This window comes from Hyperolius riggenbachi, chromosome 8, assembly GCF_040937935.1.
Source record: "Hyperolius riggenbachi isolate aHypRig1 chromosome 8, aHypRig1.pri, whole genome shotgun sequence".
Taxonomy (NCBI): Eukaryota; Metazoa; Chordata; class Amphibia; order Anura; family Hyperoliidae; genus Hyperolius; species Hyperolius riggenbachi.
In genome coordinates, this window is record NC_090653.1 from 290,978,710 (window position 1) to 291,005,490 (window position 26,781).

At 43.6% G+C, this 26,781-nt stretch overlaps 1 protein-coding gene across 2 annotated transcripts in view; it reads left to right on the plus strand.

The window, feature by feature from the left end:
- The window catches only part of COL5A1 (collagen type V alpha 1 chain), a 468,893-nt gene extending 445,444 nt beyond the window's left edge, over positions 1 to 23,449 (plus strand). For both annotated transcript variants that reach the window (XM_068249145.1, XM_068249144.1), the window contains exons 65-66: positions 14,458 to 14,691; positions 21,282 to 23,449. In XM_068249145.1, coding sequence (XP_068105246.1) covers positions 14,458 to 14,691; positions 21,282 to 21,428 — 381 coding nt within the window. In that variant the 3' untranslated portion in view covers positions 21,429 to 23,449. The remainder of the gene's footprint in view (positions 1 to 14,457; positions 14,692 to 21,281) is intronic.
- The last annotated feature ends 3,332 nt before the right edge of the window (positions 23,450 to 26,781 follow it).

Here is a 26,781-nt window from a genome sequence, read left to right on the forward strand (position 1 = left end):
TAGAATTTCCAGGAAAGGAAAAGTGGCTGCCTCAGTGACACACACATAGTAAATTGTGCAGCTTCAGCCAATGAGGTGAGTTTGCAGTCTGTATCAGTATCACATTTTTTATTCTATTAAATCCAGGCCTGGTTTATAGTATAGTAAATCAGGTCCTATGTATCAATGACAGTCATGAGAAGAAGAGGGTAGCATGGAGCTACTCTGCAATCAGACAACATGCACACCATTCCCGCTTCAACAAAATGACATATTATTCCCTATATCCCATATACACAGATCAGCCAAGACATTAAAACTACCTAATTATTCAGTAGTTTTTCCCTTGTGTGACCGTCCAAGGCCTGGACTCCACAAGAACCGTGAGGTTGTCCTGTAGTGGTTGGCACCAGAATCTTAAAAGTGTACCTGGGGCAAAAAAAAACGAAAGAAAACCAGATACTCACCTAGGCCAGATGGAAGGTTTTGGATGGTCGAGAAGCTTCTCGTATCATCCTCGCTCCCACCGTTGCTGCGCGCAGAACCCCGGCACATATCCGGCTAGAGCTTGTCGAGTATGTTGCGTGGCCACGTCCAGTTCATGCACAAGTGTCGCCATGCTGCTGCGCAGGCACGGGCATACTTAGGTGCCAGTTCAGTGAAGCCACACTTAAGCATGAAGAGGAGCGTAGTGACAATATACAAGAGGGTTCCGGGCAGTGACAGAGATCTCCTGGAGGATCCAAAGGTTTCCTTCTTCTTAGCCTAGTCTCTCTTCTTTAGTTTTAGCCTCAGGTTTACTTTAAGTCCTGTAAGTTGAGAGTCATGGATATCCTATAAGATGTTGGCTATAACATGATCCATCAGGCCAGCATCTTCCATTGCTTCGTGGTCCATTTCCAATGCTTGTGTGCCCATCGTGGGCACTCTGAGCAGTGGAGAGAGGGGCGTGTGGTCGCATACATTTGAAATCAGCACCGGTAGACTTGGGCGCAGGATACAGCCGGTATATAGCTGATCCTGCTTCTGCACAAGTCCGGGTCGTGTTAATTACTATTCCCCCTCCAGGCCGCCATGGATAGTGGGGGAATGATATAATTTGGCTTCCAGCGATTGCTGGAGGCCGAATTATTGTGTTTTTTAAGCAACCTCGGCTGACGGCGCAGACGTTACTCACTGACCGACGCTCAGTTGTGATTCCTGCTATAGTCTATGGCTGCGCCCAAATCTAGCAGCGCCGAAAAGCACTGCTCCGGTGCGGGCACAGACCGCTCTGCAGGTACACAGGAAGCTTGTATTTAACTCGGGTAGGAGGCGCCCGGTCTAGGTGGTGTCTTTACCATAATAGTGCTAATTTTTAGAATATATCCATTTAGTTTGCATTACCTCAAAAGATAATGGGCTCAATTCTGGTAGTGTTTAGTAAATAATTACCTCATGGAATTGGGTTTACCTCATGAGGGAAATCAACTTTTTAATTCTGGTAGTTTAAGTAAAGTTTAACCTCCTGTAATTTCATGAGGTAATTCATGCGGTAATTTTCTACTACAAATGTGTGGTATTTAGTAGTGAAATACCTCACACTTGAATTCTGAAGAGAAATAAGGGGTGTGTTTGCATGTCTTTTACCTCACATAATTAGACCTACCTCTACCACATGATAAATGCAGTGCTGTGACAGAATTGTGATATCTGTCACATAACATGGAGCCTTTTCAGCTTGTTCTGTGTTCAGGGCCCCCATATGTTGCTGAAATAAGTAAAAGTTATCTGACCAACAATCCCCCCCCCCCCCCCCCCAGCTTCCATTTTGTTTTAAAAAAGAAAAAGTGCTCCAAACCCTGTACAATCCTTCATCTGCCGCCCCCCCCCCCCCCCCTCCCCCTCAACATTGCCATTCTCCAACCTCTGGTTGGAAAAAAAAGTAAAGATGCTCCAACCTACAGCCTCTATTTTTTTAAAAAAATAAGTAAAACTACGATTTCTCCCCCCCTCCTCCTCTGGTTAAAAGTGCTCTGAGCCGATCCCCCCCCCCCCCCCCCCAGCAGCCTCTAAAAGTAAAAGTGCTGTAACCCCCCTCCCGACCCCCAGCCTCTAAAAGTAAAAGTACTCACACCCCCAGTCTCTAAAAGTGCTGACCCCTCCCCCAGCCTCTAAAAGTGCTCCGACCCCACCCTCCTCCCCCCAGCCTCTAAAAGTGGTCCCACCCCCCCCCCTCCCCCCAGCCTCTAAAGGTAAATGAGCTGGATTTTTTTTTTTGGAATGGATGCCTATAAATTTACTTTTCATAGGTTGCTACATAATCAAATACACCTTCCCTCCTCAAAAAAAACAAAAAACATCTTCCAAAGACTATCCTAACTTATGGAAGACAATTAAAGACTATTACTTATTTGCTGCAGGCTTACCACTGAAATACCTCATGTTTGACCTCACTCTATGCATTTACCTCATGTTTTACCACGTTTTACCTCATGTTCGGAAATGGAGAAAAATCTTTCAGAATTGATAAAAGAAGAGGAAAATACCTCATGAGGTATTTTACCTACCAAAAAATATTTACCTCACAGAGCTACCAGAATTGAGCCCAATGAGTAAATAAAAAGTAAATAAAATCGTCCTACCTTGATGGTGTATGGTAGGGTATAAAGACAAGTAGAAGTTCAAAGTTAAGAAGATCAGTTTTATTGTGCACTTGACAACGCGTTTCACGGCCAACAGCCGCTTCCTCAGGTCAATAAAAAAGTGCCTAAAGCAGTGAAAGACAGAATATCCGGGCGCCAAGCTTGAGCACCCAATTCCCTAGTCAGCGTACATGTAAAAATGTTGTCCAGCTAATTATGGCACCAAAAAAAAAAAAAAAATGATTGGCAATAGAATATCGGTAATTTCCTTACCAGTTATTCCCTGGCCTCTCTTTGGTTATTCCATAGCTTCTCTCACTCACTAACCCTCCCCTCAAGACCTCCCAGAGAAATTTGGGCACACCATGCGCCGCCATAGGCCGTAACGTGAGTTACAGCTAGAGCGTGCATGGACAGTAATTTGGGCACTGTCATAAGACAGAGCCCAAAGTACTATAAAAACAGCATAATTTGGCCGCCAGCAAAAGGTGGCAGCAGAATTACGTTACCCCTGAGTCCACAGCGGCATGGAGAGGAAATAGTAATTAACGCCGCCTGGACTTTTGAAGGAGCAGGGTGAGCCATTTTTCGGCTTTACGCTGTGCTCAAATTTCCGGGCACCTTAATTACATGTATGCCCCTCCCCTATTTATGTTTACCACCACCCCCCTCCCACCAACGCCACCAATACATTCATCTTCTTGCTCCTACCACTACCTGATCAAACGCCACTTACTGGCTCCCACTCCTATTGCCTTCTTGACCTGAAGTTCAACTAGCCAAACGTTGTGTGCTGCTTAGTGACTCCCTTTGGCTGTATATACTAGTTACTGCGCTACGTGCCGGAAACACCCCACAAGACCCCCCCCAATCAGGAGACGCACTGACATCACAATATGGCCCTTTTCAAACTTGTTTAGATGTTCATAGTTTCTGTGTAACATATCGCGTTCTGCGGCAGGTGCTATAGCGAGAATATAATCAATGTGATTTGCCCATCAGCGGTTTTCATGTTTTGGCTGGTCCGTGTGTGTTACTTTATCACGCCCGACATCCCGCGACTCTACTAAAAATCACATATTCACTCCATTAACGTTCCCGTAAACAACTCTTGCGGTCTCCAATTCATCATTGGAACGGACTGTATAATACACCCAGATTAGCTTATTTAGTAACTGCAATAACTTGGGTTCCGTTACAGAACGCCCGCGTCGCGTACTGAATATCTCATCTCTACATAATCACCAGAGGTGTTCAATCAGATGCGAATGAATCTGTTTTGCATGTAAATGTAATGCAAATTGTATGCAGATTGCACTTTCCCGATGATTTGCTGCATACAGGGCGTGGTAGCATTAAGCCAGATTCATAAACGTCTCATTGACCATCGCTAAACAAAATCTCTGTTTAAAGCCACACGCTGAGCCAACGTCCACCTTAAAGACACTTTGTTTCCTCCGGGCATGTATGGCTCAGGAATCCCCCACGCGATTCCTTTAAAGGAACGGTCCAGCTGTGTCCGAGGAGACAGAAGGTCGGTTTGCTTCTGGTACCTATGAGATCTTCATGACAACGCATACCAGAAACGTACGTAAAGGTCCACCAATGGCAGCGCGGGCAAACAGCCCATCGCACACAATGCCAGCACTTTATATAGCAGCCACTGTAAAGGTGCCTATATACTTGTTGATGGGCACCGAATTCAACCATCTAATCAAAATCTGATCAGAGAGCAGGGCCAGATTCACCATAAGGCAATGTAGGAACGTGCCTACAGGCGCCTGAAGATGGAAAGGCGGCTCACTCCGCCCTCCCTGAGTGCCTCCCTCTCTTCTTTCCCTGTGCAAAAGCCCAAGTCAAGTTTTAAATGAGAGGCTACTCACCTGACTCTCAGCATTACACTGATAACATCTACCTTCAACTGGGGACACCTCTAGCTACCTAATACTTGAAGGCACATCTAGCTACTTAATACTGAGGGTACCTTTGGCTACCTAATGCTAAGGGGCACTTCTAGCTACTACGCCAGGAAAGGGAAGTAAGGGACAAGTGAAAGCTGGGCAAGCCCGCACACTTGCGGTGCAGTCCGGTAGGGGTTTGTAGGTTCATGGAGGGCAGAGTCTAGGGTGTCAGGACATCTGTGCCTATAGGCTCCTGTGATGTAAATCCAGGCCTGTCAGAGAGGGATCTATTACTGCCGCAACCACTGCCTGGCCCCCAGGTCTCCCCATCTAATGTACTCCATTGACTTACAGTAAAATTGCGGCAAAATTGGCGTGATCGAGATTTTTTTTAAGAATCATGATCGCTGCAAAGTCCATGGAGGCATGACTTGCGACCCTCAAAACACTTTTTGGTGTGTCAGGGCCCTTATTGACAGGAGGTGTCCAGTCCCCCCCCCCCTCCCCCATTTGTCTTGAATGAAGACTACCTCCGGTTCCTATGGAAGGATGCGCCTATTTCGCCTTTGGAGACAAGTCTATCTTCAGTTCCTCCTGAAGACAGTGTGCATTCGCCTTTGGAACAGATGCAATATGCAGTTCCTCTGGCAGACAGTGTGCGTTTCGCCTTTGGAAAGGAGGCTATCTTCAGTTCCTCTTGAAGACAGCGTGCGTTTCGCTTTTGGAACGGAGGCTACCCCCAGTTCCTCTGGAAGGCTGCGTACATTTCGCCTTTGGAACGGAGGCTACCTTCCCTTCCTCTGGAAGGCTGCGTGCATTTCGTCTTTGGAACGGAGGCTACCTTCAGTTCCTCTGGAAGGCTGCGTGCATTTCGCCTTTGGAACGGAGGCTACCTTCAGTTCCTCTGGAAGGCTGCGTGCATTTCGTCTTTAGAATGAAGGCTATCTTCAGTTCCTCTGGAAGGCTGCGTGCGTTTCGCCTTTGGAACGGAGGCTACCTTCAGTTCCTCTGGAAGGCTGCGTGTGTTTCGCCTTTGGAACGGAGGCTATCTTCAGCTCTTCTGGAAGGCTGCATGCGTTTTGTCTTTATAATGAAGGCTATCTTCAGTTCCTCTGGAAGATAGTGTGCTTTTCGCTTTTGGAACGAAGGCTATCTCTAGTTCCTCTGAAAGGCTGCGTGCGTTTCGCTTTTGGAACAACGTCTATCTTCAGTTCCTCTGTAAGACTGCGTGCGTTCTGCCTTTGATGTGGAATTACGCTTCCAGCAGGTGAACCGCGTTTGTTTACAGCCAGACTCAGGAAAGTTATCAGAGCCTGCTGAGTAGAAGTCGCCGGTCAGCCTGGTTTAGCGGTCATGAAGAAATTTAGCTGCTCCTTCCCTTCTCCCCCCTGCTTCCCGTATCATAGGTACTCGGTTCAGCTTAGGGTGGCTGCTTTGAAGTGGAAAACTTTTCAGCTACCTCCTGCCTCTCTCGCTGGTATCAATGGCTCTATGTGTCTTAACTTCACAGCGCCTTTCAAGCCGCCTGGTTTTTATTTTCTCATGTCGATCTCTCTGCTATTGAGCGATTTCCTTATAAGCCTTCTTTATCCTGAGTCCCCTGACGCTCCCCCGCTTGGGATGCTGAAGTTAAATTAACTGCAGGTACTGTGGAACATGTTTTTGTTTAAAGAGAAAGCTGAGGACTTGTGCGTTGACTTTCGGAGAGTGGAATTCTGGGAACAGACGAGGCTGCCTCCATTTGCTGCTATTAGCGGGGGTCATCTAGAGACAACTCTGGTTTTATTTGTCAAAGTCTTTATATGAGTAACTTACTGTAACATGTCCGCAGCCATCAGTCATATCCAAACTCTATTCTTCATCCACCAAAATACGCTGGAATCTGATTGGTTACTGTCAGGATAGACCGTTCTGACAATTGGACTGAAATGGTCAACCCAGATACAAGCAAGACCACCACGATGGTGGTAGAAGTGGTAGTCTAATACTAAGCCTAAAGGGAGGAGGTCCAGGATCGTACCTCGTACGTGGCTCCTGGAGTCCTGCATCATCTATGATAACTGACCGTGGTTCCTGGAGTCCTGCACCATCTATGATAACTGACCCAAGATGGAGCATTTTCCCATTGGCTGCCCTGATCTGGTGGTCTGTGGTCAGCAGGTCAAGAACAGAGGTGGTCAATGAGATACTAATAATTCTGGCTTGTGTGCATATTTCATGCAAATTGTTTGCGGTTTCGATTTGGGACAATCTAATGTACTTTCTGCTGATTTGGATTGGTCGATTTCTAAGCTGCACCCAGTTTACATTAAATTTATGTGTGCGACGCATTTCTTAGCATCTCATCGACCATCTCTAGTCATTTATTTTCTCCTTTGTAACAAGTATTTGCATTCCTCTCCCCTCTATACATTAAGTACAGTCATATGCTAAGCTCCACCTCCAAGTATAGTCATATCCTAAGCTCCACCTCCAAGTATAGTCATATCCTAAGCTCCACCTCCAAGTATAGTCATATCCTAAGCTCCACCTCCAAGTATAGTCATATCATTCCTTCATGTAGAAACTTTAGCAAAAAAAATTATGGTAAGCATGGTCATATCGTCCTCCCTCCTACCATAATGACCATAGTCATATCTTCCTTGCCCTATAACAAGTATATCCTCCTCCCCTCCTCCCATAGTGACCATAGTCATATCTTCCTTGCCCTATAACAAGTATATCCTCCTCCCATAGTGACCATAGTCATATCTTCCTTGCCCTATAACAAGTATATCCTCCTCCCATAGTGACCATAGTCATATCTTCCTTGCCCTATAACAAGTATATCCTCCTCCCATAGTGACCATAGTCATATCTTCCTTGCCCTATAGCAAGAATATCCTCCTCCCATAGTGACCATAGTCATATCTTCCTTGCCCTATAACAAGTATATCCTCCTCCCATAGTGACCATAGTCATATCTTCCTTGCCCTATAGCAAGAATATGCTCCTCCCATAGTGACCATAGTCATATCTTCCTTGCCCTATAACAAGTATATCCTCCTCCCGCCTCCCATAGTGGCCATAGTCATATCTTCCTTGCCCTATAGCAAGAATATCCTCCTCCCGCCTCCCATAGTGACCATAGTCATATCTTCCTTGCCCTATAACAAGTATATCCTCCTCCCATAGTGACCATAGTCATATCTTCCTTGCCCTATAACAAGTATATCCTCCTCCCATAGTGACCATAGTCGTATCTTCCTTGCCCTATAACAAGTATATCCTCCTCCCATAGTGACCATAGTCATATCTTCCTTGCCCTATAACAAGTATATCCTCCTCCCATAGTGACCATAGTCATATCTTCCTTGCCCTATAACAAGTATATCCTCCTCCCATAGTGACCATAGTCATATCTTCCTTGCCCTATAACAAGTATATCCTCCTCCCATAGTGACCATAGTCATATCTTCCTTGCCCTATAACAAGTATATCCTCCTCCCATAGTGACCATAGTCATATCTTCCTTGCCCTATAACAAGTATATCCTCCTCCCATAGTGACCATAGTCATATCTTCCTTGCCCTATAACAAGTATATCCTCCTCCCATAGTGACCATAGTCATATCTTCCTTGCCCTATAACAAGTATATCCTCCTCCCATAGTGACCATAGTCATATCTTCCTTGCCCTATAACAAGTATATCCTCCTCCCATAGTGACCATAGTCATATCTTCCTTGCCCTATAACAAGTATATCCTCCTCCCATAGTGACCATAGTCATATCTTCCTTGCCCTATAACAAGTATATCCTCCTCCCATAGTGACCATAGTCATATCTTCCTTGCCCTATAACAAGTATATCCTCCTCCCACAATGACCATAGTCATATCTTCCTTGCCCTATAACAAGTATATCCTCCTCCCATAGTGACCATAGTCATATCTTCCTTGCCCTATAACAAGTATATCTTCCTCCCATAGTGACCATAGTCATATCTTCCTTGCCCTATAACAAGTATATCCTCCTCCCATAGTGACCATAGTCATATCTTCCTTGCCCTATGTCAAGTATATCCTCCTCCCATAGTGACCATAGTCGTATCTTCCTTGCTCTATAACAAGTATATCCTCCTCCCATAGTGACCATAGTCATATCTTCCTTGCCCTATAACAAGTATATCCTCCTCCCATAGTGACCATAGTCATATCTTCCTTGCCCTATAACAAGTATATCTTCCTCCCATAGTGACCATAGTCATATCTTCCTTGCCCTATAACAAGTATATCCTCCTCCCATAGTGACCATAGTCATATCTTCCTTGCCCTATGTCAAGTATATCCTCCTCCCATAGTGACCATAGTCGTATCTTCCTTGCTCTATAACAAGTATATCCTCCTCCCATAGTGACCATAGTCATATCTTCCTTGCCCTATAACAAGTATATCCTCCTCCCATAGTGACCATAGTCGTATCTTCCTTGCTCTATAACAAGTATATCCTCCTCCCCTCCTCCCATAGTGACCATAGTCATATCTTCCTTGCCCTCAAACAAGTATATCCTCCTCCCTCCTCCTATAATGGCCATAGTCATATCTTCCTTGCCCTATAACAAGTGTATCCTCCTCCCATAGTGACCATAGTCATATCTTCCTTGCCCTATAACAAGTATATCCTCCTCCCATAGTGACCATAGTCATATCTTCCTTGCCCTATAACAAGTATATCCTCCTCCCATAACGACTATAGTCATATCTTCCTTGCCCTATAACAAGTATATCCTCCTCCCATAGTGACCATATTCATATCTTCCTTGCCCTATAACAAGTATATCCTCCTCCCATAGTGACCATAGTCATATCTTCCTTGCCCTATAACAAGTATATCCTCCTCCCCTCCTCCCATAGTCATATCTTCCTTGCCCTATAAGAAGTATATCCTCCTCCCATAGTGACCATAGTCATATCTTCCTTGCCCTATAAGAAGTATATCCTCCTCCCATAGTGACCATAGTCATATCTTCCTTGCCCTATAACAAGTATATCCTCCTCCCATAGTGACCATAGTCATATCTTCCTTGCCCTATAACAAGTATATCCTCCTCCCATAGTGACCATAGTCATATCTCCCTTGCCCTATAGCAAGTATATCCTCCTCCCATAGTGACCATAGTCATATCTTCCTTGCCCTATAACAAGTATATCCTCCTCCCATAGTGACCATAGTCATATCTTCCTTGCCCTATAACAAGTATATCCTCCTCCCATAGTGACCATAGTCATATCTTCCTTGCCCTATAACAAGTATATCCTCCTCCCATAGTGACCATAGTCATATCTTCCTTGCCCTATAGCAAGTATATCCTCCTCCCATAGTGACCATAGTCATATCTTCCTTGCCCTATAACAAGTATATCCTCCTCCCATAATGACCATAGTCATATCTTCCTTGCCCTATAACAAGTATATCCTCCTCCCCTCCTCCTATAGTGACCATAGTCATATCTTCCTTGCCCTATAACAAGTATATCCTCCTCCCATAGTGACCATAGTCTTATCTTCCTTGCCCTATAAGAAGTGTATCCTCCTCCCATAGTGACCATAGTCTTATCTTCCTTGCCCTATAAGAAGTGTATCCTCCTCCCATAGTGACCATAGTCATATCTTCCTTGCCCTATAACAAGTATATCCTCCTCCCCTCCTCCCATAGTGACCATAGTCATATCTTCCTTGCCCTATAACAAGTATATCCTCCTCCCATAGTGACCATAGTCATATCTTCCTTGCCCTATAACAAGTATATCTTCCTCCCATAGTGACCATAGTCGTATCTTCCTTGCCCTATAAGAAGTGTATCATCCTCCCATATACACTATAGTCAAATCCTCTTTGCCTTATAGCAGGTAGTGTGTCATGCCACCTTTCATAGTAAGTGTATCCATACCCTCCTTCCATCCCTTCTTAACTCTCAGAAATACAACTTCTCATTCACGGCCAACCTCACAGCTATAGACAACGGAAGATCCTCTGAGAAGTATCTACGGTAATAATGGAGAATACTGAAGATAAATCGCAATCACACACAATCAGTGTCCAAAACAAAAACTGCTTCGTTTGACCCTCATAACCAAACAGAAAAATATGTATTATATGATGAAGTAGAGGGCGGGAGGGAATCCTAACTCTGGTTGCAGAACTTGCCAACGCAAGCAGCTCTTCTGTGCAGTCCAGTTTCCCAGAATTCCACTGGAGATCTCTCAGTAAGTCTTGACACATGTTGCCGGCACTGTCTGCCTCTCGCATGCCTCTTCTGATCCGGTAAGTCGTGTCCCGCTCTGGAGTCAAAGCTGGTTTGTATCATGTTATATCTTATTTACAGATTGTGGTATTTGGTATATATGTTTGAGCCTGTGATATGTCATTTATGTTTAAAGTGTTACACTGTATTTTGTGGTATATATTTTATTGCATGTGTGCCATGCTAAAGAAGTGTGTGTGTGTGTGTGTGTGTGTGTGTGCGTGCTAGTAGTAAAAATGTTTCTGTACCGTGTTAACCAAACAAATTATGTAGGTAGAAAAAAAAACAAAGTCTTATAAAAGTAATACTTTTTAATGGCTAACTGATAGAGCTAAATGATGCAAGCTTTCTGGGATCTAGTCCCCTTCTTCAGGCATATTTCCAGATGTTAGCTGAAGTAAAACACTTATGCAGGTAAATAGTAAACACAAAGCTGGCAGTTGTGCTGGTTAGTGTTTAGCAGTTGGATGTCAGGTGATCAGCAGGCTGGAGCCAGTGAGTTAGTGCAACCATACATGAAATCTAGCAGGTTTCTGAAGATAGTGAAGCCAAGTCAATCATGTTACATAAGGAGTCATGAATCCCATTCCACAATGTAAACCTTCTGTTAATGTCTTGAACATTTTCATAAATTTGTACTCAGAAATCTTTCTTGCTTGTTCATTTTTGAAGTTACAGCAACCAGCACAACTGCCATCTTCATGTTTGCTATTTACCTGCATCAGTGTTTTACTACAGCTAACATCTAGAAATATGCCTGAAGAAGGGGACTAGATCCCAGAAAGCTTGCATCATTTAACTTGATCAGTTAGCCATTAAAAGGTATTACTTTTAGAAGACTTTGTTTTTTTCTACCTACATAGTGTATATAGTGTGTGTGTATATATGTGTATAGTGTGTGTTGTTATTTTAATTACAAACACATAACCTCTGGAAGCTGAAGAACAGTCTAGAAACCAACAGATGTGTGGATTTTGGCAATAGACCCATTATTGTTATTCTTTATAAAATGCCAACATACAGTAGTACATAGTAATATACATTAAATTTGACTTCCTATTGTGTCCTCCACTCACCCCAACTGTACCTATGGCCATATTTTCTGAGGCTTCTGCAGAGATTTCCCAAAATTTCAAGTAGGGGCATTATAATCATTCCAGAAAACCAGGACTACAATTATCTTATGTGACACTGCAGTGCTTTCTAGAGTTGTGAGGGTAGAGAGAGACATTTTCACAGCTTTCACTGGGGGAGAGGGGGTGGAAAGGGAAAAGAGGGACTAAGAGGTGGGGGGGGGGGGAAAGGAACAAGGAGGGTGAGGTGGTGCAAGCAGGGGTGGAGGTTTCAGACAAGGGGGAGAGGAGGAAGGGGAAGGGACCAGGAGGAACAAGGAGTGGTGGGGGATGCAGACAAGGAGGAGAGGAGGGACAAGGGAAGAGGAGGAACAAGGAGGGGAGGGGCAAGCAGGGGTAGGGGATACAGACAAGGGGGAAAGGAGGTACCAGGGAGAGGCAGGGGAGGAGGGACAGGATGGGGGAGGGGGTAGAAGGGAAGAGGAGGAAGGGGAAGTGGGGAGGAGGGGAAGTTGAGGAGGGGCAGGGAATGGAATGTGCCGGATACAGTGAGGAAATGTGCTGGAGAGTACGAAAGAGTTTGAATTCTGGCTATTCATACAAAGCTCTCCTGACTTGAAATAGAGACAATCAATATGGCTAATTAACCATCTGCCAGCTAATTAATCAGAAGCTGCTCAGCTTGATTAGCTGGGTGTCAGGAAAGTGGAAAAATGCATGGAGAGCCAGAATTGCAGCTCGTCCCTACCGGAGAGCTGGAGGAGGGGAAGTGGGTCGCCAGTACTGATGGTCAACAACTGATGGCGATTGTTTTCTGAAACCACACAACTGCAAGTGTGCCAACGTTTCAGCAACCTGCACAATGTTACTACATGATTAAGATATGGACTGCGCTGTTTTTACACTTAATAGAAGAGAAAGGATTATCTTTTCTTTTTTAAAATCCCAGTCCAGGTTTGCTTGATCATTTATGATATCCCCGCTGGAGACCTCTTACAGATGCCTCGAAAAATTAGGCTTGGTGTTAGGTGACCCCGCTATGAACCACATGCACACAAACTGTTCTCTTTAAATGCATACATTTAAAGGGAGAGAATCAGAGACAAAGCACCAACATGTATTTTACCATATATATCAATTGGAACATTAGAGAAAACATCTACCCTGCTCTCTGTTTCATTCTTCACTGCTCAGCCTGCCTGTTATCAGCCCTGATAAGAATCCCCGACTGAGCATTCAGTCTAGATTTGCCCCGGAATGATTATAGCTGAGTCTGTCTTCTGTGATGCCTTTTTAAGCTCAAGCCCGTCCCCTCCTGGCTCTGCTTTCCTGCTACGAGAATACATAGCAGTAAAGCAAAGCCACAAGGGGGCAGACTTGGGCTTGAAAAGACATCACAGAAGACTGACTCAGCTATAATCATTTGGGGCAAAGCTAGACTGAATGCTCAGTCGGGCATTCTTATCAGAGCTGATAACATTTAGATTTAGCAGAGAAGAATGAAACAAAGAGCATAGTAGGTAGGTCATGTTCCCATTGATATATAGTTGTTAAATTACATGCGGGTGCTTCGTCTCTGGTTCTCTTTAAGAGGATAGATACTCTTACGACACCACAGAGAATGTTGATACTTCCAAAACTCAGTATCAAACAGTGTAAACATTTTTTGCAAAATTTGGATAAAAACTTGTTGGTCAAAAAAAGAATCTTCCAAAGACAGGAAGCCCATAAATTACAGAAGATCATACGATTTGACAATAATGGCAAGAGATATTATGTGCTTTGTTTGTAAATGTTTTCAGGCAACGACACTAGCCGATTCAGATTAGATTTGACCCTTCATCAGGCCTTTACAAAGCAAAAGAGAATCTCCAAAAGTCCACAAATGATTTCCCAATGGCCAACAAGTGAATCCGTGGGCTGCACGCCAGTCTGAGCAGAACAGGGATTCACTTTTTGGTTATCGAGAAGGTGCAGAAGTCTATCTGGTTGGAACAGATGCCTTATATTTTCTGCAAATGATTCTCTTTTATTTGTGGACTTGTAGGGGGGAGGGACAAGAAATGCCCACCCAATAGAGATGGTTAATGATATGCAAATAATTCTGAGTGGATAAAGCATTATGCAACTTTATACAGCTTGAAAATGGACCAATTCCAACTTGGTGCATTTTCAGGCTGCATAAATTTGCTTAGAGAATTGCCACAATCCTGGATCAAGTTAGAATTCTTTGCACCACATTGACCATCCCTACACACAAATGCTGCTCCAGGTAACATCAAGGACCTTAAACATTTTAGTACACTGATCTATATGGAAAGGGGACCTGTTTCAATGTGTAAGTATAATTAAAGCGCTAACTGTTAAAAGATGCAACATGTTTCGCTGAGCGCAGTTCACTTCATCAGGAGACCAATAATTGGGAAGGAAGGTAGTACTGGCCAGACGAGGTCTCTACCATCAGAGGCTTCCTCCACCACAAGGGCGGATTAATACCTGGACACAGTGAATGGATGATAAGATGCTGATGGCGTCCTCTCTGAACTACCCCAATATCTGCTCAACGTGTCTTGTGCGTGTTTGTTTCTTCCTTACAGTTGTCATACGTGGATTCGGATGGAAACCCCATCGGCGTGGTACAGATGACCTTCCTGCGACTACTTAGCGCCTTCGCCAGGCAGAACATCACCTACAACTGCTACCAGTCCGTCGCCTGGCACGACGCCACCACGGACAGCTACGACCGCGCCATCCGCTTCCTGGGGTCCAACGACGAGGAGATGTCCTACGACAACAACCCTTACATTCACGCCGTCATGGATGGCTGCGCAGTAAGTGACTAAAGAGATCTCTGTCACCGAAAACCTTTCATCAGGCTGACGACGTGCAATTTAGAGCGGCGGCAGAAATGTAACATTATTATTCTTAAGCGCAATTCATCTCGGATGATTAAAGAGGCATCAGGACGCGTCGGTGAAATTGGTCTCCGTGTTTCACTGTCATGGAGTTAATTCTTATAAGAGGTCTATATCTTGATGTAGTCTGGCTGGCGGGAATACAGAGGCCCGATCGATCCGCGCTCTGATTTCAGCCTGCCAGACGGCTGTAAGAAACACGAGAAGGATTATTCGTTTTGACGGAGGGGGAGAGAGAAAAGCGCTCCATAATTGTTTCTTATTGATAGGTTTCTTTTTTTCTTGGAGCAGGCTCGCTATATTTCTTTTATTTGTTTAATATGGATTTTTACCCGCTTTAAGTGATGTGGAAAATGGCGAGGTCCCACAGGGGGCGCTGGAAATACCGCAATTCACTTGTGGAAAGATATATTTTTATCTTTTTTTACCGGCTGATCTGAATCTAGGATGGTAGTGGATAACACCAAGAGCAGCATTAGGAGAGTTTTGTATTGTTTGGCTATAGCACAGGTTTCAAACTCAAGGCCCGCCGGCCAAATGTGGCCCTCCTTGCTATTTTACGAGGCAGGGCTTCTTGGGGCACGTCACAGAGGCGTAGCTATGGGCGAGCAATGGGGGACATGTGTCCCTGGGCGCAGCTGAGCATGGCCGTTCCACCCCCATGTGTGAGAGGCGGCTCGCTGGCTGTCCAAAGTGTCTCTGCTTCTTTCCCTCCCTTTGCAGAGAAGTGCAGTAGCATTAACAGCAGCAGAAAAAGGCTGTCTAAAGGGGGCACAATCTGGCTACATAAATGGGGAGGGGAGGGGGGGGGCACATTTGGCTATGTAAAGGGGCGCACATACGGTTATATGAATGGGGTAAAGGGGCACACATGACTATCTAAATAATATTTGGCCCCACCCATGACCACGACCACATTCTGATGTGTGGCCACACCCTTTTTTGTCCAGAGGGCGGAACAAAAACTGTATTTGTCCCCGGACGCTGAAAAACCCTAGCTACACCTCTGGCACGCCATGCCGCACAGCGCCTGAGTTTGGCACAGTAATAGCAGCAAATGCTATAGTCCGCGGGGATCGGGCAATTGCCGAACCCTGAATAACTTTTACCTCCAAGTTGCTATGATTCGTAGAGGGAAAAGTAATGAACGCCGCCCGGAATTTCGTCAGCAGCAGGGTGAGCCATTATTCGGGCTTACCCTGCGCCCAAGTGACCGAGCGATAAAATGCCATGTATGCCCATTTTATGTTGGCCCCGGGAGCTTCAAATGTGCACCATTGTAAGCAGTAAGCAATGACAGTTCACTGCCTTCCCATCCAGAGGATTAGAGTGTTTCTGGTTAAAACATTGTGTGTTTGAGCCTAAGTGTAGCAACAGCCCATGGGACCCCCTGCTAAATTAGCATGATGCCCCCTCCTTGAATCCAACTTCCCCCATGTGGCTGGTAAAACACACACAGACCTCCCCCCCCCCCCCCTTCTCCCCAAATACCAGAGTAGTAGGAGCAGTGTAACATCTACCTGCTCCCGCAGTGTCGTGTCTCTTCCCTTCTTCCCAGCAGCCGTACGCTCTGTGCTTCCATACCTCCAGCTCCCGATCACATGACCTGCATTCAGAGCAGGAGGTATGCAGCATAGAGTGTGTAACATTTACCTGCTCCCGCAGTGTCGTGTCTCTTCCCTTCTTCCCAGCAGCCGTACGCTCTGTGCTTCCATCCCTCCAGCTCCTGATCACATGACCTGCATTCAGAGCAGGAGGTATGCAGCATAGAGTGTGTAACATTTACCTGCTCCCGCAGTGTCGTGTCTCTTCCCTTCTTCCCAGCAGCCGTACGCTCTGTGCTTCCATCCCTCCAGCTCCCGATCACATGACCTGCATTCAGAGCAGGAGGTATGCAGCATAGAGTGTGTAACATTTACCTGCTCCCGCAGTGTCGTGTCTCTTCCCTTCTTCCCAGCAGCCGTACGCTCTGTGCTTCCATCCCTCCAGCTCCCGATCACATGACCTGCATTCAGAGCAGGAGGTATGCAGCATAGAGTGTGTAACATTTACCTGCTCCCGCAGTGTCGTGTCTCTTCCCTTCTTCCCAGCAGCCGTACGCTCTGTGCTTCCATACCTCCAGCTCCCGATCACATGACCTGCATTCAGAGTAGGAGGTATGCAGCATAGAGTGTGTAACATCTACCTGCTCCCGCAGTGTCGTGTCTCTTCCCTTCTTCCCAGCAGCCGTACGCTCTGTGCTTCCATCCCTCCAGCTCCCGATCACATGACCTGCATTCAGAGCAGGAGGTATGCAGCATAGAGTGTGTAACATTTACCTGCTCCCGCAGTGTCGTGTCTCTTCCCTTCTTCCCAGCAGCCGTACGCTCTGTGCTTCCATACCTCCAGCTCCCGATCACATGACCTGCATTCAGAGCAGGAGGTATGCAGCATAGAGTGTGTAACATCTACCTGCTCCCGCAGTGTCGTGTCTCTTCCCTTCTTCCCAGCAGCCGTACGCTCTGTGCTTCCATACCTCCAGCTCCCGATCACATGACCTGCATTCAGAGCAGGAGGTATGCAGCATAGAGTGTGTAACATTTACCTGCTCCCGCAGTGTCGTGTCTCTTCCCTTCTTCCCAGCAGCCGTACGCTCTGTGCTTCCATACCTCCAGCTCCTGATCACATGACCTGCATTCAGAGTAGGAGGTATGCAGCATAGAGTGTGTAACATTTACCTGCTCCCGCAGTGTCGTGTCTCTTCCCTTCTTCCCAGCAGCCGTACGCTCTGTGCTTCCATACCTCCAGCTCCCGATCACATGACCTGCATTCAGAGTAGGAGGTATGCAGCATAGAGGGTGTGGCCGTCAGAAAGATCAGGGGAGACCCGAAGCAGCACCGGAGGAGGTGACTAATAAACTACTCCACTGCTCCCAAAACGGGAAATTCTGATTTCTCACTCAAATAAAAACAAACCTTTTGATTTTTCTGTTTAAAGGGGCACTATGGCAAAAAATTGTTAAGTTTCAAATATGTGCAAAACAAACAAGAAGTGCCTTTTTTTCCAGAGTAAAATGAGCCATAAATTTCTTTTCTTCTATCTTGCTGTCACAGTAGGTAGTAGACATCTGACAGAAGCGACAGGTTATGGACTAGTCCATCTCCTCATGGGGGATTCTCAGGGATTTATTTATTTTCAAAAGCACTTAGTGAATGACAGTTGCTCTGTCCAACTGCCAAAAAGCTGTGCAGCGCAGGGAAGCTGGCCAGCATCATTGTTTAAAGTGAACCTTAAGTGAGAAAAAAAATTGAGTTTTACTCACCTGGGGCTTACCTCAGCCCCCTGCAGCTGATCGGTGCCCACGACGAGTCGCTCTGATGCTCCGGGTCCCGCTGGCAGCCACTTCCGGTTTCGCCGTCAGGACCCGTCAGGCTGGGGAACGCGGCTGATACTACGCGTTCCCAGCCAAAATAGCGCCCCTATGCGGCCATATGTCTTCATACGGGTGCCTATGCATCGTGGGCACCGATCAGCTGCAGGGGGCTGAGGTAAGCCCCAGGTGAGTAAAACTCAATTTTTTTTCTCACTTAAGTGCCTCTTTAAATCCTTTTTAGGGAATATCTTTATAAAGAATAAAAGCCTTGCTGAGAACCCCCTATGAAGAGATGGACTAGTCCAAAACCTGTCACTTTGTCAATTTCTACTACCTACTGTAAGTGACAGCAACATAGGAGAAAAGTAATTTATGGCTCATTTTACTCTGGAAAAAAATGTACTTCTTTACTTGTCTAGGTTTGCACATATTTTCCATTTTACAATTTTCTGCCATCAATCTTTTTATTGTATGGAGTGTGTGGCTGCCTTTACACTAATATCCTTCCATCCCCAAGCCTATATATTCTCTCCACCTTTCTGTACATAAACTCAACTACTTTTAGATTGCTTCCCAACAGCCCTGACTTTATCCTTGCACCTTATATTACCCTTTCCATCTCACACAGCCTTTTACATGAGCCAGCCCTACGCTACACATACATGCAAAAATGGCGACAGGAAATTTGGGCACAGGGCAAAGCTTAAAAACGGCTCACTCTGTTCCTGCACTCAAATGACTGTGAGCGCGACTATTACCGTAATTCGCATTATGGCCTATGGTGGCGCACGGTGTGCCTAAATTTCCCTGCGCCGTTTTGTGCTGTATCGCTACGCCACAGCTGACAAACAATGTCTAACCCTGTAGTGTTAAAGGAAATCCTGCTCTTTACAAAAAACAGACCTGTAATTTTAGATCTGCGCGGTCTGCACACAGATTAAAATACCACTATCGCGAAAATCGTAAAATGTTAAATACATTTAAACACATACAAATAAGAAGTATGCTTCTTCCAGAGTAAGGGCCCGTTCACACTGCACGCGTTTCCAGCCGCGTTTTGGAAACGCGTGCAGGTGGCCAAAACGCACGACATCAGACATTGCATAGAGTGCAATGTCTGATGTTCACACTGCATGCGTTCCGGACCTGTGCGGTCCGGGAACGCATGCTGCACGCAGATTTTGCAAAAACGCGTGGCTGTCCCATTCACTTTTCAGTGATGGGATCAGCCACGCAACGCACACAAACGCGGATGGCCATGCGTTCGTATGCGTTGCGGTCCGCACGCGTTCCGCACGCATGGCCATCCGCATTTCTGATCTGAACGGGCCCTAAAATGAGCCATAAATTACTTCTCTACTATCGTGATGTCACTTGCAGTAGGTAGTAGAAATCTGACAGAAGCGACAGGTTTTGGACTAGCCCATCTTCACATATTTAGTTCTCAGGGTTTTGTTTAGTTTCAAAAGCAGTTACTGAATGGCAGTTGCCCCGTCCAACTGCCAAAAAGAGTGCAGTGAGCAGGGAGGCTGGCCAGCATCTTTGTGTAAATCCTTTTCAGGGAGTGCTTCTATAAAGAATAAAGGGCCATGCTGAGAATCCTCCATGAAGAGATGGACTAGCCCAAAACCTGTTGGTTCTGTCAAATTCCTACTACCTACTGTAAGTGACAGCAACATAGGAGAAAAGTAATTGTTGTCTCATTTTACTCTGGTAGAAACATACTTCTTATTTGTATAGGTTTACCTGTATTTTAAATGTTAAGATTTTCGCGATAGTGCCCCTTTAAGGATTGGCTCACACCATACCAAACAACCAGAATGGTAGCGTATTCCAATAGTACATCTTAGCTTTACCACACTAGAGTTCATTGAAGGTCTATTGCCATGTCTGCTGATGCGTGACACTATCGGATGAATAGAAATGCATCCACTGTCCATTAAAAAAATTGTGCAGATGGAGGTTTTTTTATTTCTGCAACACACAAACCCCGTCTCAGAGCAAAACATGTGTGAAGGGACCCAGGGGAATGCATTACTCTGTTGCAGAGCGGGGACAAGGTCCTCCAGCACCCAAGGCTGAGAAACCAAAGTGCGCCCCTCCATCCCTCCCACCCCAGCCGTCGCATACTGATTGCTATTAGACAGAAGCGCCCCAGGGCCCCCAACACCCTAAAATCTAGTTATCTGGCTTGCAATCACTGAAGCAGAGAGGAATAAGGAAAGGGGATACATGGCAAACACAATGGGCGAAATGATAGCTGAGTGAGTTGTGCACCCCTTACTACACTGCGCCCTGAGGCTGGAGCCTCTCTCGCCTCTGCCCCGCCCTGCGCCCCCTCCTACACTGCGCCCTGAGGCTGGAGCCTCTCTCGCCTCTGCCCCGCCCTGCGCCCCCTCCTACACTGCGCCCTGAGGCTGGAGCCTCTCTCGCCTCTGCCCCGCCCTGCGCCCCCTCCTACACTGCGCCCTGAGGCTGGAGCCTCTCTCGCCTGGGCCCTGCTCTGTTGAGTGTCCATTTGTCTACTGGTCTGGCAGCGGACATAGGAGTCAGAGAGGACAGAAGTATGAAGAACGTCAGGGTAATCATTCGAGTATGTCCTACCTTACAGTCGGACAACTACATGTGAAACTCAATTAGAATATCGTGCAAAAGTTCATTTATTTCAGTAATTCAACTTAAAATGTGAAACTAATATATAAAAAAATTAACTCATTACATGCAAGATATTTCAAGTCTTTATTTGTTATAATGTTGATGATTATGGCTTACAGCTTATGAAAACGCCCAAATTAAAATCTCAGACCATTAGATATTTATGTTTAATATTCTAGGCTCAAAGTGTCAGACTAATCAGCTAATGAATCCAAAATGCCTGTTAGAGTTCCTATTTCATATATTAGTTTCACCTTTTAAGTTGAATTACTGAAATGAATGGACTTTTGCACACTATTCAATTTTTTCGATTTTCACCTGTAGGACTACGAAGGTCTGCATGCACTCTTAATCGACTTTTTCTCGTATAACCACTAGGTATGGTCAATGAGATGATCATTTTTGTAGGAGTACTTTTTTTATTTTAGTACTTTAGTCGTTTTTTTTATTATCTATATAATAACTGTTCTTGTCTCTCTCATCCTCTCTCTACTCTAGTCCAAGAAAGGTTACCAGAAGACCATCCTAGAACTAAATACCCCCAAAGTGGAGCAAGCTCCTGTAATGGACCTTATGTTCAATGACTTTGGAGACCCAGCACAAAAATTTGGTTTTGAAGTGGGACCAGTATGTTTCCTAGGATAAAAATGACAATCCGAACATGACATTAAAATAAAATAAATACACTTTTATTGAGAAAAGAGGCCAATAGCATACTAGAATGCCAAATTTCCAAATGAACAACCTTGAAACCTCATCATCGTTTGAAAATTCTTCACAAGCACACCCTAAAACTGCCATGGTGAAGGGTTTAACCCCCAAATCTACCAGAGATGACTCTGTTTACATCTGGATAACCATTATATAAAGGAAGAGGAGGATTGAAACATGAAAAAACCACTTGATACCTACTGCCTTGGGATCACATGACCTAAACAGCATCGCGTGACAATCAGAAGCACATGATTCCCGCCAGAAATTATTAACGCCTTTTCAGATGCACAAACATTTTGCCATCGTCTCTAAGACACGTATAGATAGATAGAATTTCACTGCTGGTGATGAAGGAGATTACCGATCAGGATAATCCCACCAGACAAATTTGCAGAAGGGACGGTCCTTTTATATTCAATTCCTAGAATTTCTTAAGTAATTCTTCCTATTGAAAGCAGATGTCACTGTGCAATTTTGCCTGACTTGTCCCTTTGTATTAAAGGTGCTTATATTTTTGTATGTAATTATTTGTATTGTATATTATTATTATTTTTTTTTTGTTTTTAAAAGGTAAAAAGAACATTAATTTTCCTTACCCTAGCTTTAAATCATGCATGTGGCTTTGATTTTTTTTTCTTCAAAAGAAAATTGGGTTTCTACAGACAAATACTGGCAAACTCATCATGGTAACATGTACATTTTTTTATAAACAGATTTTTATCTACATGCATGTGGTACGTTCCAATTTTTTTTTTCTTTTAGGATTTACTGTAATTTAGAATTCTCGAAAATGAGAGTATGTTTGCCAGTGCTCTTACTATGCAAAATATGTTTTCTGTCAAATAGTCAAATGGAGACTTAATGTGCAATTTTGTCATTCTATAAAAAATAAAAAAATCACTCCCAAGACACACCGCTAACAAATAAATGATACAAACCACTATATAAAATTGTGCTATTTTTGTTTTTGTTTTTTCTTTTAATTAACAGGGCAGTTAATACATTTAAAACTAGGTCATCAACTTGTAAAAAAAATGTTTGAACATACAAATGGATTTTTCTACTTTTTTTTTTTTTTCTAAACGCATTTTTAGAGTACCGGTATACCTTTTGCTGTAAGGCTTATTACGGTTTACAGCTGGTCCATATCCCATATATTGGTAATATTTCTAGATGATCAAATTTCTTACATTAGGCTTCTTGGGTGGGCTGCTTTGTATGTGAATAGCAACAAACTGTACTTGTGACAAGGATTAAAAAACAGCCTGTTGAGTCAATATTATTGTATAGTGTTGTAACCTCTTTGGTTTTTACCTCCATATAACCTTGTCGCAAAGCTGGAAAGTTGCATATGCAGTGGAGAAAATCTTGTCAGAAATGGGTGCTATGTTCATTTTCCTGTGGTGCTAATTATTTTTTGTATATGTACGGTATATTTTTTTTATTTTAATCACTGACAGCCTTCAGCTGTGCTCAGACTGCCTTTACTTCCATTTGAGACGTGTCCCGCACAAACTACTAGCTAAGAAAGATATAATGCATGCTTCTTTTGTATCCATAAACTGTGTAGATATGCCATAAAAAAATAAAACAAAAAAAAATTGAAGGAAACAAAATGAACTGTATGTGGTAGCGTCCCACGTAGATTTCTTTCTTTTTTTTTTCTGGTATCACTCCTTTCTTGTGTTTGTAATTATTCCAGATGTCTTATCAGATGCTGATTGTGGTGCTAACTTATGTTGTTTGTTTTTAAAAGTGTTGAAGAAAAAAAATGTTTATTTTTTAGTTTTCTTTTTCTTCATGTACTTTCTTGTGCCCAGCGGTGAGACTAAGGTTGGCGAATGTGCATACCAAACTGGTTCTGATGGTTCCAAGTATGATGAGAGTTTACATAACCAGTACTGTACAAGGCTGGAACTTCAGTGCAGCTCACTGAACCAATAAAAAAAGGGACACAACGTGCTTGCATTTGCCTCTTTTGTGAATAAGCAGTAGGGGGTATTGTACCGTGTTAGCCATCAGTAAAAGCAAGACGTTTTGATGGTATCATCAAATGGTATCATCCTGATTCAAAACTTCTTGCTTTCGTGAATAAATGGGGATGACATGAAAATAATGTGTAAATTACATTTACGATTTTTAGGTGAGAATTATTGGAACTTCACACTAATAAACTAGATTGTACCTACGATGTTCCTTAGTTTTGATTTCACAGGCTATTTTTCCCTTAAAGGGAACCTTAACCGTCAAAAAAAAATGTTTCACTTACCTGCGGCATCTACCAGCCCCCTGCCGCCGTCCCATGCCCTCGCAGTCACTCATGGCTCTTCCGGTCCCCCGCCACCAGCTAGTTTCGTTTTTGCCGACTCTTTTTACACGTTGCACCTGCAACGCGTAAAATCGTACATGTTAACGTCCGCGATGGCTTCCTGCACCAGCAGGAACTCGTGCAAAGGTATGCGTGACAACCCCCCAACTCTGAGTCAGCAAAAATGAAACTAGCTGGTGGCGGGAGATCGGAGGAGCTGTGAGTGACTACAAGGGCACATGATGGCTGCAGGGGGCTGGTAGATGCCCCAGGTAAGTGAAACTTTTTTTTTTTTTAGGGTCCCTTTAAGTCATAGGCCAACAACCTTTACTGCCTATCGCCACGCCCTAAATATAGCTTCACATTATACTTTCTCCTAGCAGGCCAACGGCTAAATATTGTATATGTTGTAGCTGGTCCGCCATCCCGGGAACATCATGATTCGCAGTTTATCGCGCTACTCTCGTATACACCATGTGCCCGAAAATAATTTACAGAATCTTTCGAAAAATGAAATAACCATGCTTTGCCAAAACCATGCTTAAATATATTTTTTATAGATACTGTATCTATAAAATGTTTTAAACACATATCTAGTTAATTAATTAAATGTAAAAAAAGCTACAAGCCTGCAAAGCTAAAAGGAGACCTGATAATGGGAGCAGATTAATAATGAAATTTATGATGGATGTTTGATTCCATGTAATGGCCAATATAGACAATATACTACAGGTTACATATAAAAATTATATATATAGTGGTAGAATCATGTGCTTCTCTACTAACATCTAACTAAGTGCATGTACTCAAATGGGCAGTTTATCAAAAATATGTGTTATAGCCCATGATGTAGCAAAAGAGAAAAATTAGCCAGTCTCCAGACAAGGTATGCTGTCACTTGATGTGTTGCAGTCGTGGCAAACGTGCAATTTTTGCATTTCTAGATTATTGTCACAATGCAAACAAGCACCTTCTCGGGTGTACATGTAATTAAGGTGCCGGGAATTTTGGGCCCAGGGTAAAGCAGAAAAAGTCTCACCCTGCTCCTGAAAAAGTCCTGGTGGCATTAATTACTATTACCCCTACAGGCTGTCCCCCTGATGGAACCCAATTTACTGCCTGAGCAGCCCTATAGCCATTATTCCCATTACAGCCTATGGTGCACCCAAATTTCCAGTGCTGTTTTTTGCCTTCTCGGTGCTAAACCTACAATCATAAAACTAGAGATGGCCAACAAATTTTTTGAGTTGATGCAAATTGGCATTTGATCATTCAAATGCAGTTGCGGCTGATTTTGATTGGCTTAAATCCAAGCTGCTTACATATTGCAGCTATATTTACATCAAGTCAGAAGATTAGCGTCCCCTGGTGGGTTATTTCTGCACAACACTCATGGACTTAAGAGGTCATTCTGGATGGAATTCATTTGCTTTTACGAGTTGGAAGCCAAAGAAGAAACCACTCTGGCCAAATCTAACCACTATGTTCAACTGAATAATTAATGGTTTTTATTTTTAGGTAGACAAAAAAAGTACAAAAATTCACAAAAACTTAACTGCCTGTTTGAATTGAAATGTTCTCTAGCGTATGCTATGGTGCTCCGCCTCACTAAATTATAACTATATTACTTTAGTCTTAGTAACATCAAGTATGCAGAATGAGGGCTATCAAAAATTTCATTCAATCCAATTGGGTACCGAAAATTACTAGAGGGTAGTGTAAAAATCATTGTTTAGCAGATCTGTGTGTATCGGTTTGGGTTCTGTCGTTCTTGGCACTTTGTGAAAACTCAGGTTCATTCATTACTGGCTGCTCCGAAGCTATTTTCTAAACCAGGCAAAAGACACCTTTTTAAATAGAAACTTCACACCATGAAGAACAATGGCAGCATAACACACTTTTTTCTGTCTTCGTCCTGCACTTTTATACGATAATGAGAACATGATGTGACTGAACTCAAAGATCTAAAGCTGTTTAATCATTTCAGAACGCCCTGAACCCAACCAGCCTTTGAGACTTCTCGAGTGCTATTACACATTAATTGATATCTCGACATGGAACATCGAGAAGTATTATTAAATGAGTCTGAGCAATTTTTTTTCCTCTTGCCTGAACCGTTTCCTCATGCATAACGAATTAGCTCAAAATGCATAAAAATTTCACAATCAGCCACATTAAATTTAGTATTCATTACTACGTTGTGCTCCAAACCCTCGCTGAAAATGTGAGAGACGATGTAATTTGACCGTTTTGTTCCATAGGGATGATACTGAAGGAGTCTCACTTGACAGATGAAAAAAAAATTGTCATGCATAAAAAAAAAATTGCCTGTGTTCTAAAATACCTAGAGGGTCTGGCACATTTCAGACTTTTTGAGTTTTAAAATTCCTCTAAAGAAAAGTTCTGCATGCAAGGTCATTCCCATTTTTTTTTTAAAGTAACCTTGTCCTTGACTGCATTTTGAATATATTTTTTATATTTTATCTCAGTGCGGCCGTCTCTTTTTTTACTGTCAAGTTAACCACCTAACTAAGTAGAACAGTGATCTGTTTGGCCATTTTTAACCAAAGGACCAAAACTGGTTTGCACATTCCGTTCCAAATGATGCTGTGATGTATTTAAACTATCCAATGTGGTTCATGTTTAGGTCATGTGATTTTTGTCAAATGATTTTAGTCAAGCATTTCAAAAACTTGATGAAAACTGTTTAACTTGTGTTTAAAAAACAATCTACATATTTCCTAAAAATCAAAGTGGGAGAAAAACGCGTACAAAGAAAAAATGTACAAAAAATACTCCAATAAACATTCCCTCTACCTGCCGATAAAAAAAGCTATTATTACTGGTGTAATTTCATTTTTTCCTGTTTCATTTTCCTTTGCCTATAAATACAAAATATGACTTGAAGTTTAGGCAAATTAAAAAATCATAGCTTTGGGGGGAAAAAAGAGGCTTTCTAGAGTTATTAAGTCACAT